Consider the following 11,549-nt stretch of genomic DNA (forward strand, 5'->3'; position numbering starts at 1 on the left):
TTCAGATGCTGACACGTGGTGAATCGCTGCTCTTGGTCACAAGATTTGGAAGACTGTTCGTCCTCCCAGATTGCATCTCTTTTTCTTTTCCTAGCAGGATTCCTGTACACCCCAGAACTACTTGAGGAGCAGTGATGAAGATAGGCATGAAGCCTCCGTCCACAGCTGCATGCATAGTCGCTGTTGAAGCAAATGCCTACCTAATTTGACAGTCTTGGTGTGTTTAAAATTTTTTGAGTTTGCAAATAAGCATATAAGTCTACTGATGGAGCCTTCAGGCAGCGAACAGTTATTTGAGGACCCTGATCCTGGAGGCAAATCCCAAGATGCAGAGGCCAGAAAGCAGACAGAATCAGAACAAAAGTTATCTAAAATGACCCACAATGCTCTGGAGAACATTAATGTGATTGGCCAAGGCTTGAAGCATCTCTTCCAGCACCAGCGCAGGAGGTCGTCAGTGTCTCCACACGACGTGCAGCAGGTTCAGACAGATGCAGAACCTGAGGTGGACCTAGAAAGCCAGAGTGCGTGTGCTGAGATTGATGGTGTCTCCACCCACCCTACAGCTCTGAACCGAGTTCTGCAGCAGATCCGAGTGCCACCCAAAATGAAGCGCGGGACGAGCTTGCATAGTAGGCGGGGCAAGCCCGAGGCCCCAAAGGGAAGTCCCCAGATCAACAGAAAATCTGGCCAGGACATGGCAGCTGTTATACAGTCAGGCCGGCCCAGGTCTTCATCCACGACTGATGCTCCCACCAGCTCCACCGTGATGGAAATAGCTTGCGCCGCGGCTGCTGCCTGTCTTCCAGGAGAGGAAGCCACTGCAGAACGGATTGAGCGTTTGGAAGTAGGCAGCCTCGCCCAGACCTCCAGTGCAGTGGCCTCCAGCACCGATGGCAGCATTCACATGGAGTCTGTGGATGGAATACCAGACCCTCAGCGCACGAAGGCTGCCATTGCTCACCTGCAGCAGAAGATCCTGAAGCTTACCGAACAGATTAAGATTGCGCAGACAGCCCGGGACGATAATGTTGCTGAGTACCTAAAGCTTGCCAACAGTGCGGACAAGCAGCAGGCTGCCCGCATCAAGCAAGTCTTTGAGAAGAAGAACCAGAAGTCTGCCCAAACCATCCTCCAGCTACAAAAGAAGCTTGAGCACTATCACCGAAAGCTCCGAGAGGTGGAACAGAATGGGATCCCCCGGCAGCCGAAGGATGTCTTCAGGGACATGCACCAGGGTCTGAAGGACGTGGGAGCCAAGGTGACTGGGTTCAGTGAAGGCGTGGTGGATAGTGTCAAAGGTGGATTCTCCAGCTTCTCCCAGGCCACCCACTCGGCAGCAGGGGCCGTGGTCTCAAAACCCAGAGAGATCGCATCACTGATTCGGAACAAATTTGGCAGCGCAGACAATATTCCTAACCTAAAGGACTCGTTAGAGGAAGGGCAAGTAGATGATGGGGGGAAGGCTTTGGGGGTGATTTCGAACTTTCAGTCGAGCCCAAAATACGGTAGTGAGGAAGATTGTTCTAGTGCCACTTCAGGCTCAGTGGGAGCCAACAGCACCACTGGGGGCATAGGTGTAGGAGCATCCAGCTCCAAAACCAACACCCTGGACATGCAGAGCTCAGGGTTTGATGCACTACTCCATGAGATCCAAGAGATCCGGGACACCCAGGCCCGCCTGGAGGAATCCTTTGAGACCCTCAAGGAACATTATCAGAGGGACTATTCCTTAATCATGCAGACCTTACAGGAGGAGCGATATAGATGTGAACGATTAGAAGAACAACTAAATGACCTAACAGAACTCCACCAGAATGAAATCTTGAATTTGAAACAGGAATTGGCCAGCATGGAAGAGAAAATTGCATATCAGTCCTACGAACGGGCCCGGGACATCCAGGAGGCCCTGGAGGCGTGCCAGACCCGCATCTCCAAGATGGAGCTGCAGCAGCAGCAGCAGCAGGTGGTGCAGCTGGAGGGGCTGGAGAATGCCACTGCCCGGAACCTTCTGGGCAAACTCATCAACATTCTCCTGGCCGTCATGGCGGTCCTTTTGGTCTTTGTGTCCACGGTGGCCAACTGCGTGGTCCCCCTCATGAAGACTCGCAGCAGGACGTTCAGCACTTTGTTCCTCGTGGTTTTCATGGCCTTCCTCTGGAAGCACTGGGACGCCCTCCTCGGCTACGTGGACCGGCTCTTTTCATCCCCCAGGTGATGCTGGCGCAAGGAAGCAGTGCTCCCCGGCGAGTGCATGCAGCGGAGCTAGACAGCAGCTTACTACTCTGAAGTCTCCCACAACAACAAGAGTTGAGTGAATCTGTTTACATTTAGAATAATGTTTTTTTCTTCAAGAGACGCAATTGCAATAGTATTTTTTAGATTTTATCCAAGAAGTTTTTTGGGCGAAAATCTTGGATCATTTTTATGTAGCATGATTTTCCTTGGGATGCAAATCTTAAACAGTCCTTTAACACGAACCAACAATCTGGAGCACACAGAAGGGCATTCTAAATTGTGGCCTGAAGGACTGCACCTAAACCCACTAAAAAGAAGTGGAAAGCGGATTGAGGCAGACCAGAATACCGAGCACCCTGCCTTGTCTGGGCTCACCACCTCTCCCCTCCCAGACTAACTCTACTGTGAAGTCCCACCACATTCCATGTCTGAATTTTTGGATTCAGGGTGGATTTTCCTTATCCGTGGAAGAACACCTGGATCTCCCTGGCGTCCTCACCCACGTCGGCCATTCACGCTAACCCTGGAAGTATGGTCGCTTTTGAACCTGGCCCCTTCACTTTGCTAGGACACGGAAGTGAGAGCGTCAAGCCCCACAGGATCACCTCACAGTCCTGCTACAGTGTTTTGAAGTAGCCCTCCAAATCCGTATTTTAAGCAAAATCCCTTGGCCGCACTTTTGAGGTTTTTTTTAATATATATATATATATATGTGTATAGTTCCCAACTTAAAAAATCCGAACAGCATACTTGAAGAATGTAATACTCAAACTCTCAGTGCTTCCTTATGGTTTCTAATAGGATTTTTTATTACTGTTATTATTATTATTGGTTTTTTTTGGAAAGGGCTGGGAGGGTCTTTTATTTTTCCTTTGAAATAAAGAAGTGATGTTTTAAATGAAGACGTGTGGCTATTTAAGTGTGCTGCCCCCTCTTGTCTTGACGCAGTCTGAGTGAGAGACCTGCTGTAAATGCTGCCCTCTGCCGCCCTGGCTTTGAGGCGCAGCTCACACTCCCTCTGGCCGCTGCTCTGCTGTCCTGGCACCCCACGCCACCGCGTCCTGGCTTGGCTCGGTTGGAGGGGCCAGGGCTGTCCAGGGAGAGGGAGGCCAGCATGGTAGGACTAGGATATTTTTTTGCCCCAAGTAAATGTTCAACCCAGTGACCTTGAGCTGGGTTGTGTTAGGGAAAATCTGAGACTGTATTAGGAGAGTCATAAATAATTCTTTGTGTTTCCTTAATTTATTGTTTAATGCCCCCTAATTACCAAAACCAAAGTGATGTGGAGTCTTGTGTCTGCATTTTGGCCCCAGCATCCTTAATTCCAAAGCTTTATTCTGTCTGCCTAAGAGGATCTACTGAAGGTGATTCTAAAGAGCAGAAAGGAAATGTCAGGTTAGAAGGCCTCAAGTTTTGGGCATAAAATGTTGCCAGCTTCCTGTTAACCTAGACCGACTTATTAACCTAACTGTGCTCAGTGGACTTTCATAGACAATTTAGGAAAATGAACTGAGCCTTCTTTCCCATCCTGTAACCAGTCCCATCACCCTGACGGAACTTGAGCCTTTAGAGCTTACCTAGAGAGCCTGGTTAAGCTTTTTGTCTTATCCGGAGCACTGGGTCCCCTCATGGCCTCATTCCGTGCAACCGAGCGACACACAGGGGGCACATATACTGAGCCCTGAGAAGAGAAGCAGATGCCTCCCCCTTATCAGGAACTTCTTTCGGGAACTAGATTAGCCTTGCCCTGTCTGTCTGAAAAAGATGGTATAAGTAACAGCTCCAGCGTCCCTCTCCTTCGGTGAGCTGGCCACCTTTCTCAGAGTCAGCATGTCGTCTCCATTACCACTTTGATATTTTAACTCAGGTACCCCAGTCTTCACCCCAACCCCAGATGATTGTAGTTCACCTCACAGCTAGCACCCAGAGCAGGGACCGCAGGGATGTTTTCTTTTTAAAAAAAAAATATCATTAGAATTGATTCATGTTCATGCTAAAAACCAATTGTCCCCAAGCCTATATACTGAAGATGTTAACTCTGCCTAAAAAGAGTGCAGTGACTGTAAGCAGGCGTGCCAAAGGACACTGAGCATGTCAAGCCAGCAGCTTCTGCTTTAGCTTAATCGCTCCGAGAGCCCACACAGTTGTAAAACGAGGCTCTGGCAGCAATCTGCCTGCTTTTCTAAGACAGAACCTTTGAGTCTCCAACTGGTCGAGGCCACTACGTTCAGCAGGCACCGGAAGTCACTGACAGAAGGGTTGAAATTGTTCCCATTTGCCCTGGGAGAGTTTTTCTAGCAAAAGAAGGTTTTCACCTCCGGGAAGCCCCCAGAGCTCCAGCCCAGCAGGCCCACGCTGATTCTCCACCTTCCTTTCTCAAACTGTCCTGGGAAGGACCTTCAGTTGAGGCTAGGCACAGGAATGGCTTTCTTGCTCTCTTGTCCCCAGGCCTGACAGGTGTCTGCATTTAATGTTCTTTGTAACCACGCATACATTTTCATGCCCGCCCCTCCTTTCTACTGCCTTTGAGTTTCTTTGCTTTGTGGCTGTTCTCGGAATCTCTTGTCTGTTCAAAGCCCTATAACCTCGCTCACTCTCACAGTTGTTGTAGGTGGAAACCTGCCCTCGCTTTAATTCTTCTCTTAAAAAAACAAACAAACTATGTGCATTCCCCTTGAAATGAAACATTCCTGAATTATTTGTCCATGCTGGTGCCTAGCAGGGATGAGTGAGGCTGGCCGTGTTGGCCTGCGTGATTGTTCAGACTGTAGAATGACCATGATTTGACGCTGTTTATGGTAATTTAAGGGCTGTCTGCTCCAATTTCAATTCCTTGGTATACTTAATACATCTAGCAAGGAAGGCTTTCTACCCCACTGGCTCCTCCAAAAGGAGCTAAAGTTTTATACATCGCGGAGGTCTTCGTTGCTAGCCTGAGAGTGAGGATATTTTCATATGGTCTTCGCTGCATTTGGTTTTGCTTCTGGCTCCATGTTCCTCTGAGATATAGTCAGAGGAAATGTCAGATTCCAGGTGAGGCACTGCCTTTCAGCTTTGGGAAATACGCATCCAAAACAAAACCAAACGTAATCCACAAACCGATGCAGGCAAAACTCTGGTTCCACACCACCACCACCCCCCAAATGAAACCTGGGAATTTGAATGTGGCTCTGAGAGTTAACATTTCTGTCTGTGTGTTGTGTATGCTAGGTGATACCCTCAGTAGGGATTGACTACTAGACTGTAAGTGTGTTTTATCAAAGTGTGTAAGAATAAAAACTCACTTGCACGAATCGAAAAGTAAAGAAATGACACTTGTGAACGCGTGAACCTTAACACTGTAGTTGATAGATCTTAAGCTGCTAATTGTTGAGAGAGAATTAAATTTATGTTCTGTCTGGTTGCTGCTGATTCTCAGCAGCACTTTTACTGTATATACAAATTGAAATAAAGACCTCAGCTATTAAAAAAAAAACCAAATTATCCTTCTAATCAAATTATTAGTCATTTTTAATTTTTTATGGGTGCATTTTAGTCATACATCTTAATGAAATACAAAATGGTAGATGCATACATGTACACATCACTCAATTAGCCCTTACCCAATTCCCACTCCATTCCCTCCTATTTGTCATCTTAAACATGGTATTCAAAATAGGTTGAGCAGCCATATTGTTACATAAACTTTTGAAAATAGTTATGATATACATGTCATCACTGAATAGTATATAATTTAAGATTTCTAAGTAATATCAAGAAAATACATTATTCTTTTGTTTATGATTCAACCATTCAAAATCTCAGAGAAATATCACAATGATTTAATATAAAAATATATATTAAAAAACTTTAGATAAAAATTTAATTAAAAGTTAAAATACTAATAGATCTTATTTGTCATTAATCCTCATATATATATATAATAGTGTATATATTGGTAGTTATTTCTAAAATAGCTTCATTGGATTAAATCAATATGTGCATAATCTGATGATAATAGGCATCTGCAAACACTCATGTTGCCACGTGATGAGTAAAATATCAATGCAATGACATACACAATTATTCCGAAACTTTTCTTGTGTTTCATTGTTTTTTCTTTCAAATTTTTAGTTATTCTTTATATGTAAAGTAGTAAATTATAGAATGAAAATATTTCTTTAAAAGTTTGAACACTCTATACACTGTATAAGTATCATTACATGTGTTTAATGATTTTCTTTTTATTCACTTGCTGGTGATCATGAAAGAAAATAGCACTGAGCAGATTTTATCATTTAATCCAATTTTACTTTGGGGCAGTTTTCAGTTCGCTAAGGTAGCTTTTCCAGATTTTTATTTAGGAGAAGATATAATAACATTTTAAAGTAATTGACCCAATTTATTGAGGAAATCAGTCCGATTTTTCCAAGTTTCTTGCTACCATAGCCAGTTTCTTGTGCATGTATTGAGTTGATTATATCAACAGACTCCTTGATAGTTTCTTGAATGACACATATTATTGCATTAAAGATTGGAATATTTTATCTATTTATAGATACACTTGAGAGATATGTGCAGGTGAACAGGGTCTCTGAGAAAGAATCAGCAGGCAAGATGTCTTTAAAATGAGAGGGCTAGAGCTCACACAGGCATTTAGCAAAACTCTAAGTTTCATCATAGCTTTTATTCTTACACAGAACAATTAACAAGGCATAAGTGAAGCATAAGCCAAGAAATAATAAATTTAAGCTGGAGATATCCTTAAACTTTCTGGTTATATTTCTTTTTTTCTGTTTTTTTTAAATATACTTTTATTGATGCATTGTAGTCTTATATCATAATATAGTTAAAATTATAGGAACAAACATCCACACCACACTTGGTGAGCTTCCCCCATCCTGGCCCCTCCCTTTCCCCATATTGAGCTTGGCATCAATAAACTCACATATGTCAATGGAAGTGTTTCCTTCATTAATTCTTCCTCTCTTAGACTTTATATATGTTATTCCAGTATGTTACTCATGTTACACGTTTAAATTTACTCTATAGAAGCTAAAAAAAATTGCAAAGTCAAATCTGGCAATTTTTACCTTTATTTGGGTATTGATTTTTTTCTATTCTTTTTTCTCTATTTCTTTCTCTCTCCTTCCCTTTCTTTCTCCTTTCTGGGGAGAACTGAGGGGTGATCATCACTGAGTTATATCCCCAGACCTTTTTATTTTTTTTAATTTAATTTTATTTAATTTTATTTAATTTTATTTTGAGACAGGGTCTTACTCTGTGGTCCAGGCTGGCCTCAAATTTGCAGTTCTCTTGTTTCAGCTTTCTGGAGAGCTGGGATTACAGGCATAAGCTTATGTGTCCTACTAGGTTTCAAATCTTACAAGTAAAAAACCTTTCTACCCAAAACTTACTCTGGTGAATTTTTTGTACTTCTAGTTTTCATATACAGAAATTCATTTTATGTAGATTTCATTTTTATGATTTAGGTACAAGTACCTAATTTTATTTTGTTTCCCCAAATGGATAGACTACTAACCCAATACTACATATTCAATAGTGTGTCTTTGCCCCTTGATTTGAAATGCCAATTCAAATAATAATTTATCATTTATCATAAAACTATTTAATTCTATTGCATTGCTTTTTATTATTTTTGTTCAAATACCACACCATTTTATTTATTATACATTTCTAAGTAACTGAACAGAGCATGAGAACTTTGCCTTTCACATGCCTCTCAAGCAGATATCTGTTCCTATCTGTCCTTGAGGAGGTTCTGCCTGCACTAAGAACTTTCTACAGCTCTTTCTATCCTGGCTTGATCTGTGTGCAGATCACACCAGGCCTCTCAGCAGAACATCCTCATCCTTCTGGGGCCATTCCAGGACACTGCTTCCAACCACAGGTGTGCCTTTCTATATTATTTGGATTTGCATGCATTGGTGAACATATCTAAATACTTAACATAATAGTATTATATAGCATAATATTATATAGACATACAAATAGAAATTTTACAGTGTAATGGATAGATATATATGCGTGTGTGTGTGTATATATATATATATATATGTGTGTGTGTGTGTGTGTGTGTGTGTGTGTGTGTATATACATATGAAACTGTGTCAATAAAACAATTGCAGTTTTCATTAAAAACATCTATGTGGCATCATAGATATTTTTATTCCTAACATTTTTAATGTAAACTTCATTCCTTTAATAATTTATTCAATTTAAAGATATATAGAATAATCAATGCCTGCCTTCTATTATAAGAACAAAATTAAATAGCACATGGCTTCTTATTTATCTCTTTGGCAAGCAACCTCATGGTACAGCTAGTAATAAGAAAGGGTTACAGTCAATCTGAGATGTTCATTGTGGAACTTCCCAAGTGTACTGCTGTGGACTTAGAATTAATTTTGAAGAGATCATTACAGTGATGAATATAGTACATGGTTTGCATAATTTGAGACCAAAGAGTATTCTAAAGAAAATGGATAGAAATTAAATTATAAGTTACATCTAAAATACAGATTTATTAGGCCTATTAATATTGCAAAATTGTCTTAACATACATCTGTTGGTGTCCTTTATGCCTATATGTATTAAATTTAGATCATATGTGGTATTTCTCATTCCTCTAATTTAAATGTAAATGTCACTTATTTATCTACAACTGAAATTCTGAAACATCACTATATCAGCATTTCATATCCTACTCATTTTTAAAATTTACATTTAGATCAAAGTTGACAGCTAATAAAGATCCAGGTGTCTTGAGAATGCTTGTTTATAAAACCCAATGTTTCCAGCTGATGTGTTTGCATTTATCCTTCTGCTTCTACCTAACGACTTCCTCGGTGTTGATGGATTATAATTAATACTTCATTGCTCTGAGTGCTGATATGGAAAATTCCATGTCAAGTACATATTCAGAAATTTATTCTACTGAAAGTTTAAGTGCTGACTCATTACTAAGACTTTTTTTCCTCAGTTATCTTAAAAATGATAGTTATTTAAACATTTCTCTTCTGTTTGACAGAAAACCACTTGCAAGTGTTTTGATTTTTTCTCCTGTCAATCATACTTCTTGATTTCACATTTTCTCTTTATATTTTAGAATTGTATCGGTGCAGTATAATTATACACGATAGTGAGATTCAAAGTGATTTATTCGTGTATGCACAGAACAGCTTTTGGTGTGTTTGCCTGCCTCTCTACCCCACCCTGCTACTTCCTCCTTTCTCCTGGTAAGATTGGTAAAGATACTTTTCTCTTCAAACTTACTATTGCTTGGTCTGTTTCCTTCCCTAAGCTCTTTTTCCCTCCTCTTCTCCCTCTCTAATCCTTTTATATTATTCTATTGGTCTATTTGTCATTTGCATAAATACCCTTTTTTTCCTATTTTTGTCTAGTTTCCACATATGAAAGAAAACAAATGACCCTTCACTTACTAAACTGGCTGATCTCACTTAGCATAATGTTCTCTAGTATGAGAAAGAAAAAAGGGAAATAATTATGTCACTTTCAGAAAAATAGATGGAATAAGACAATACTATCCTACTTCATATTTTCAACCAAAGAAAATTTTCTCATAGGAGTTCAAGAAATTTAGTAAGTTGATAGACTATTGTTTATAGTGAAGTAATTACTATGAAATCATGACCAAAAGTAAATTCAATAGTTCATGGTGACACAGTGTCAAATTTATGATCCTCTTTTCTCAGCCTCCCAAGTACTGGCATTACAACCATGCACCACCATACCCAGTTTATTCTCACTATTTCTATTTATTTTTATTTTAAAATATAAATTTTAATTTTTTATTGGTGCATTGTAGTCATACATCTTAATGGGGTATAAGATGGTGGAGACATACATGCACACATCACCCAGTTAGCCCTTACCCACTTCCCACCCTATTCCCTCCCCTTCCCCCCTTCTCATTTTTGGCTTAGTGATTGACATTGATATGCTTGTTGAAGTACATCATGTGCATTAGAGAATTTTCCTCTTCCTCCTCCCATTCCCTCAGGTCAACTTACTTGCTCATCTATAGTATCTCCTTCTTTGTCTAGAGTTCCTTCTATGACCCATTTTCTCCCTAGCTTCTACATATTAGGGAGTGCTTCCAATTTCTAATTTTTGTGACTAATCTATTTCTTAATCTTCTCTCTTCCAAAACTGGATTCTGAATTCTATTTTTTACTTTATTTATTCTTTTTTTTCTGGGAATGGCGATGAAACCCAACAGATGAAACCCATTTTACCTCTGAGCTACACCCTCAGACCTATTTTTTATTTTTTATTTTGAAACAGGGTCTCACTGAGTTGCAAAGGAACATACTAAGTATCTGAGACTGTTTCCTTGAGTCCTCAGTACAAGTCATGCTGGGATAAGTTTTGGCTAACTGAATGTGCAGGTATGATACATGTCACTTATAAGCCTGCATTATAAAAACTGTTTCTATGACTCAAAGTTGTGTATTTATTCACCAATTGTTTAATAACAAATATTCCAGAAGAACGCTTGCAAATACTAGAAAATGATAGACTTAAAGAGAGAATATTTAGGTTAATTGAAAGTGATAAATTGTCCCTGCTGGCTTAGAATTTACCCAAATTTAGAACTGAAAGTCAAGTATTAAGAAAAATCTTTCAGTTGTGGGAAAACCAGAAAAACTGGTCACCCTAGATGAAATACTACTCAGTGAACATTGATCTGAAATATTATTGAACAAACAATATCCTTCGGCACTACAACGACAGAAATTTTAGGAGTTCCTTATGAATTAGATCATTTTAATAAATATCTGATTTGAATGAAAAAATTAGGTATCTTCCTTTTACTTCAACAGTGTTTTATTAATTACATTGGTAACTTCTTCCATCACTTGTCTGGTTATTAAGTCCAGAATGTATTGGTTTTTCAGGACTCTATTCTTTTTGTCATTCCCATGTTCAATAAAATGATATGCTTATTGATCCTGATATCTGAATATTTTCCTCTTCTCTATTTTTTTTCCCAGACATGAGTCATGTTTTTCTATTTTCACACATGGAACAGTGGTATTCAAATTTAAGGGAATTCCATCATTATCTAGTGAACCAGTTAAAGACTTCTTAGACTCACATGAAAGATTCTTTAGGCCTAGAAAAGAGGAGGATAAATTATTTAAACCATCTAAAATACTTGTGATAAATGTGATTGTTTATAAGGACTGATTTGAAATGTTACTAAAGAAATTTATGGCCTATGCATTAATAAAACTTTTCTCTATGTTAGAAATATGTGGCAATGGTTTGCTAAAAGAAGAAATAGA

At 39.8% G+C, this 11,549-nt stretch overlaps 1 protein-coding gene across 1 annotated transcript; it reads left to right on the plus strand.

Moving 5' to 3' along the window:
- Positions 1 to 265: 265 nt before the first annotated feature.
- On the plus strand, positions 266 to 2,218 carry LOC308273123 (transmembrane and coiled-coil domains protein 1-like; the record flags this gene model as incomplete). The annotated part of the gene is made up of 1 exon (XM_080710232.1): positions 266 to 2,218. The coding sequence occupies one exon, from the start codon at positions 266 to 268 to the stop codon at positions 2,216 to 2,218; it is 1,953 nt and encodes a 650-aa protein (XP_080566358.1).
- Between the last annotated feature and the right edge of the window lie 9,331 nt (positions 2,219 to 11,549).

The sequence above is a fragment of the Muscardinus avellanarius genome (genome assembly GCF_963383645.1).
Source record: "Muscardinus avellanarius genome assembly, chromosome: 1".
Classification (NCBI taxonomy): Eukaryota; Metazoa; Chordata; class Mammalia; order Rodentia; family Gliridae; genus Muscardinus; species Muscardinus avellanarius.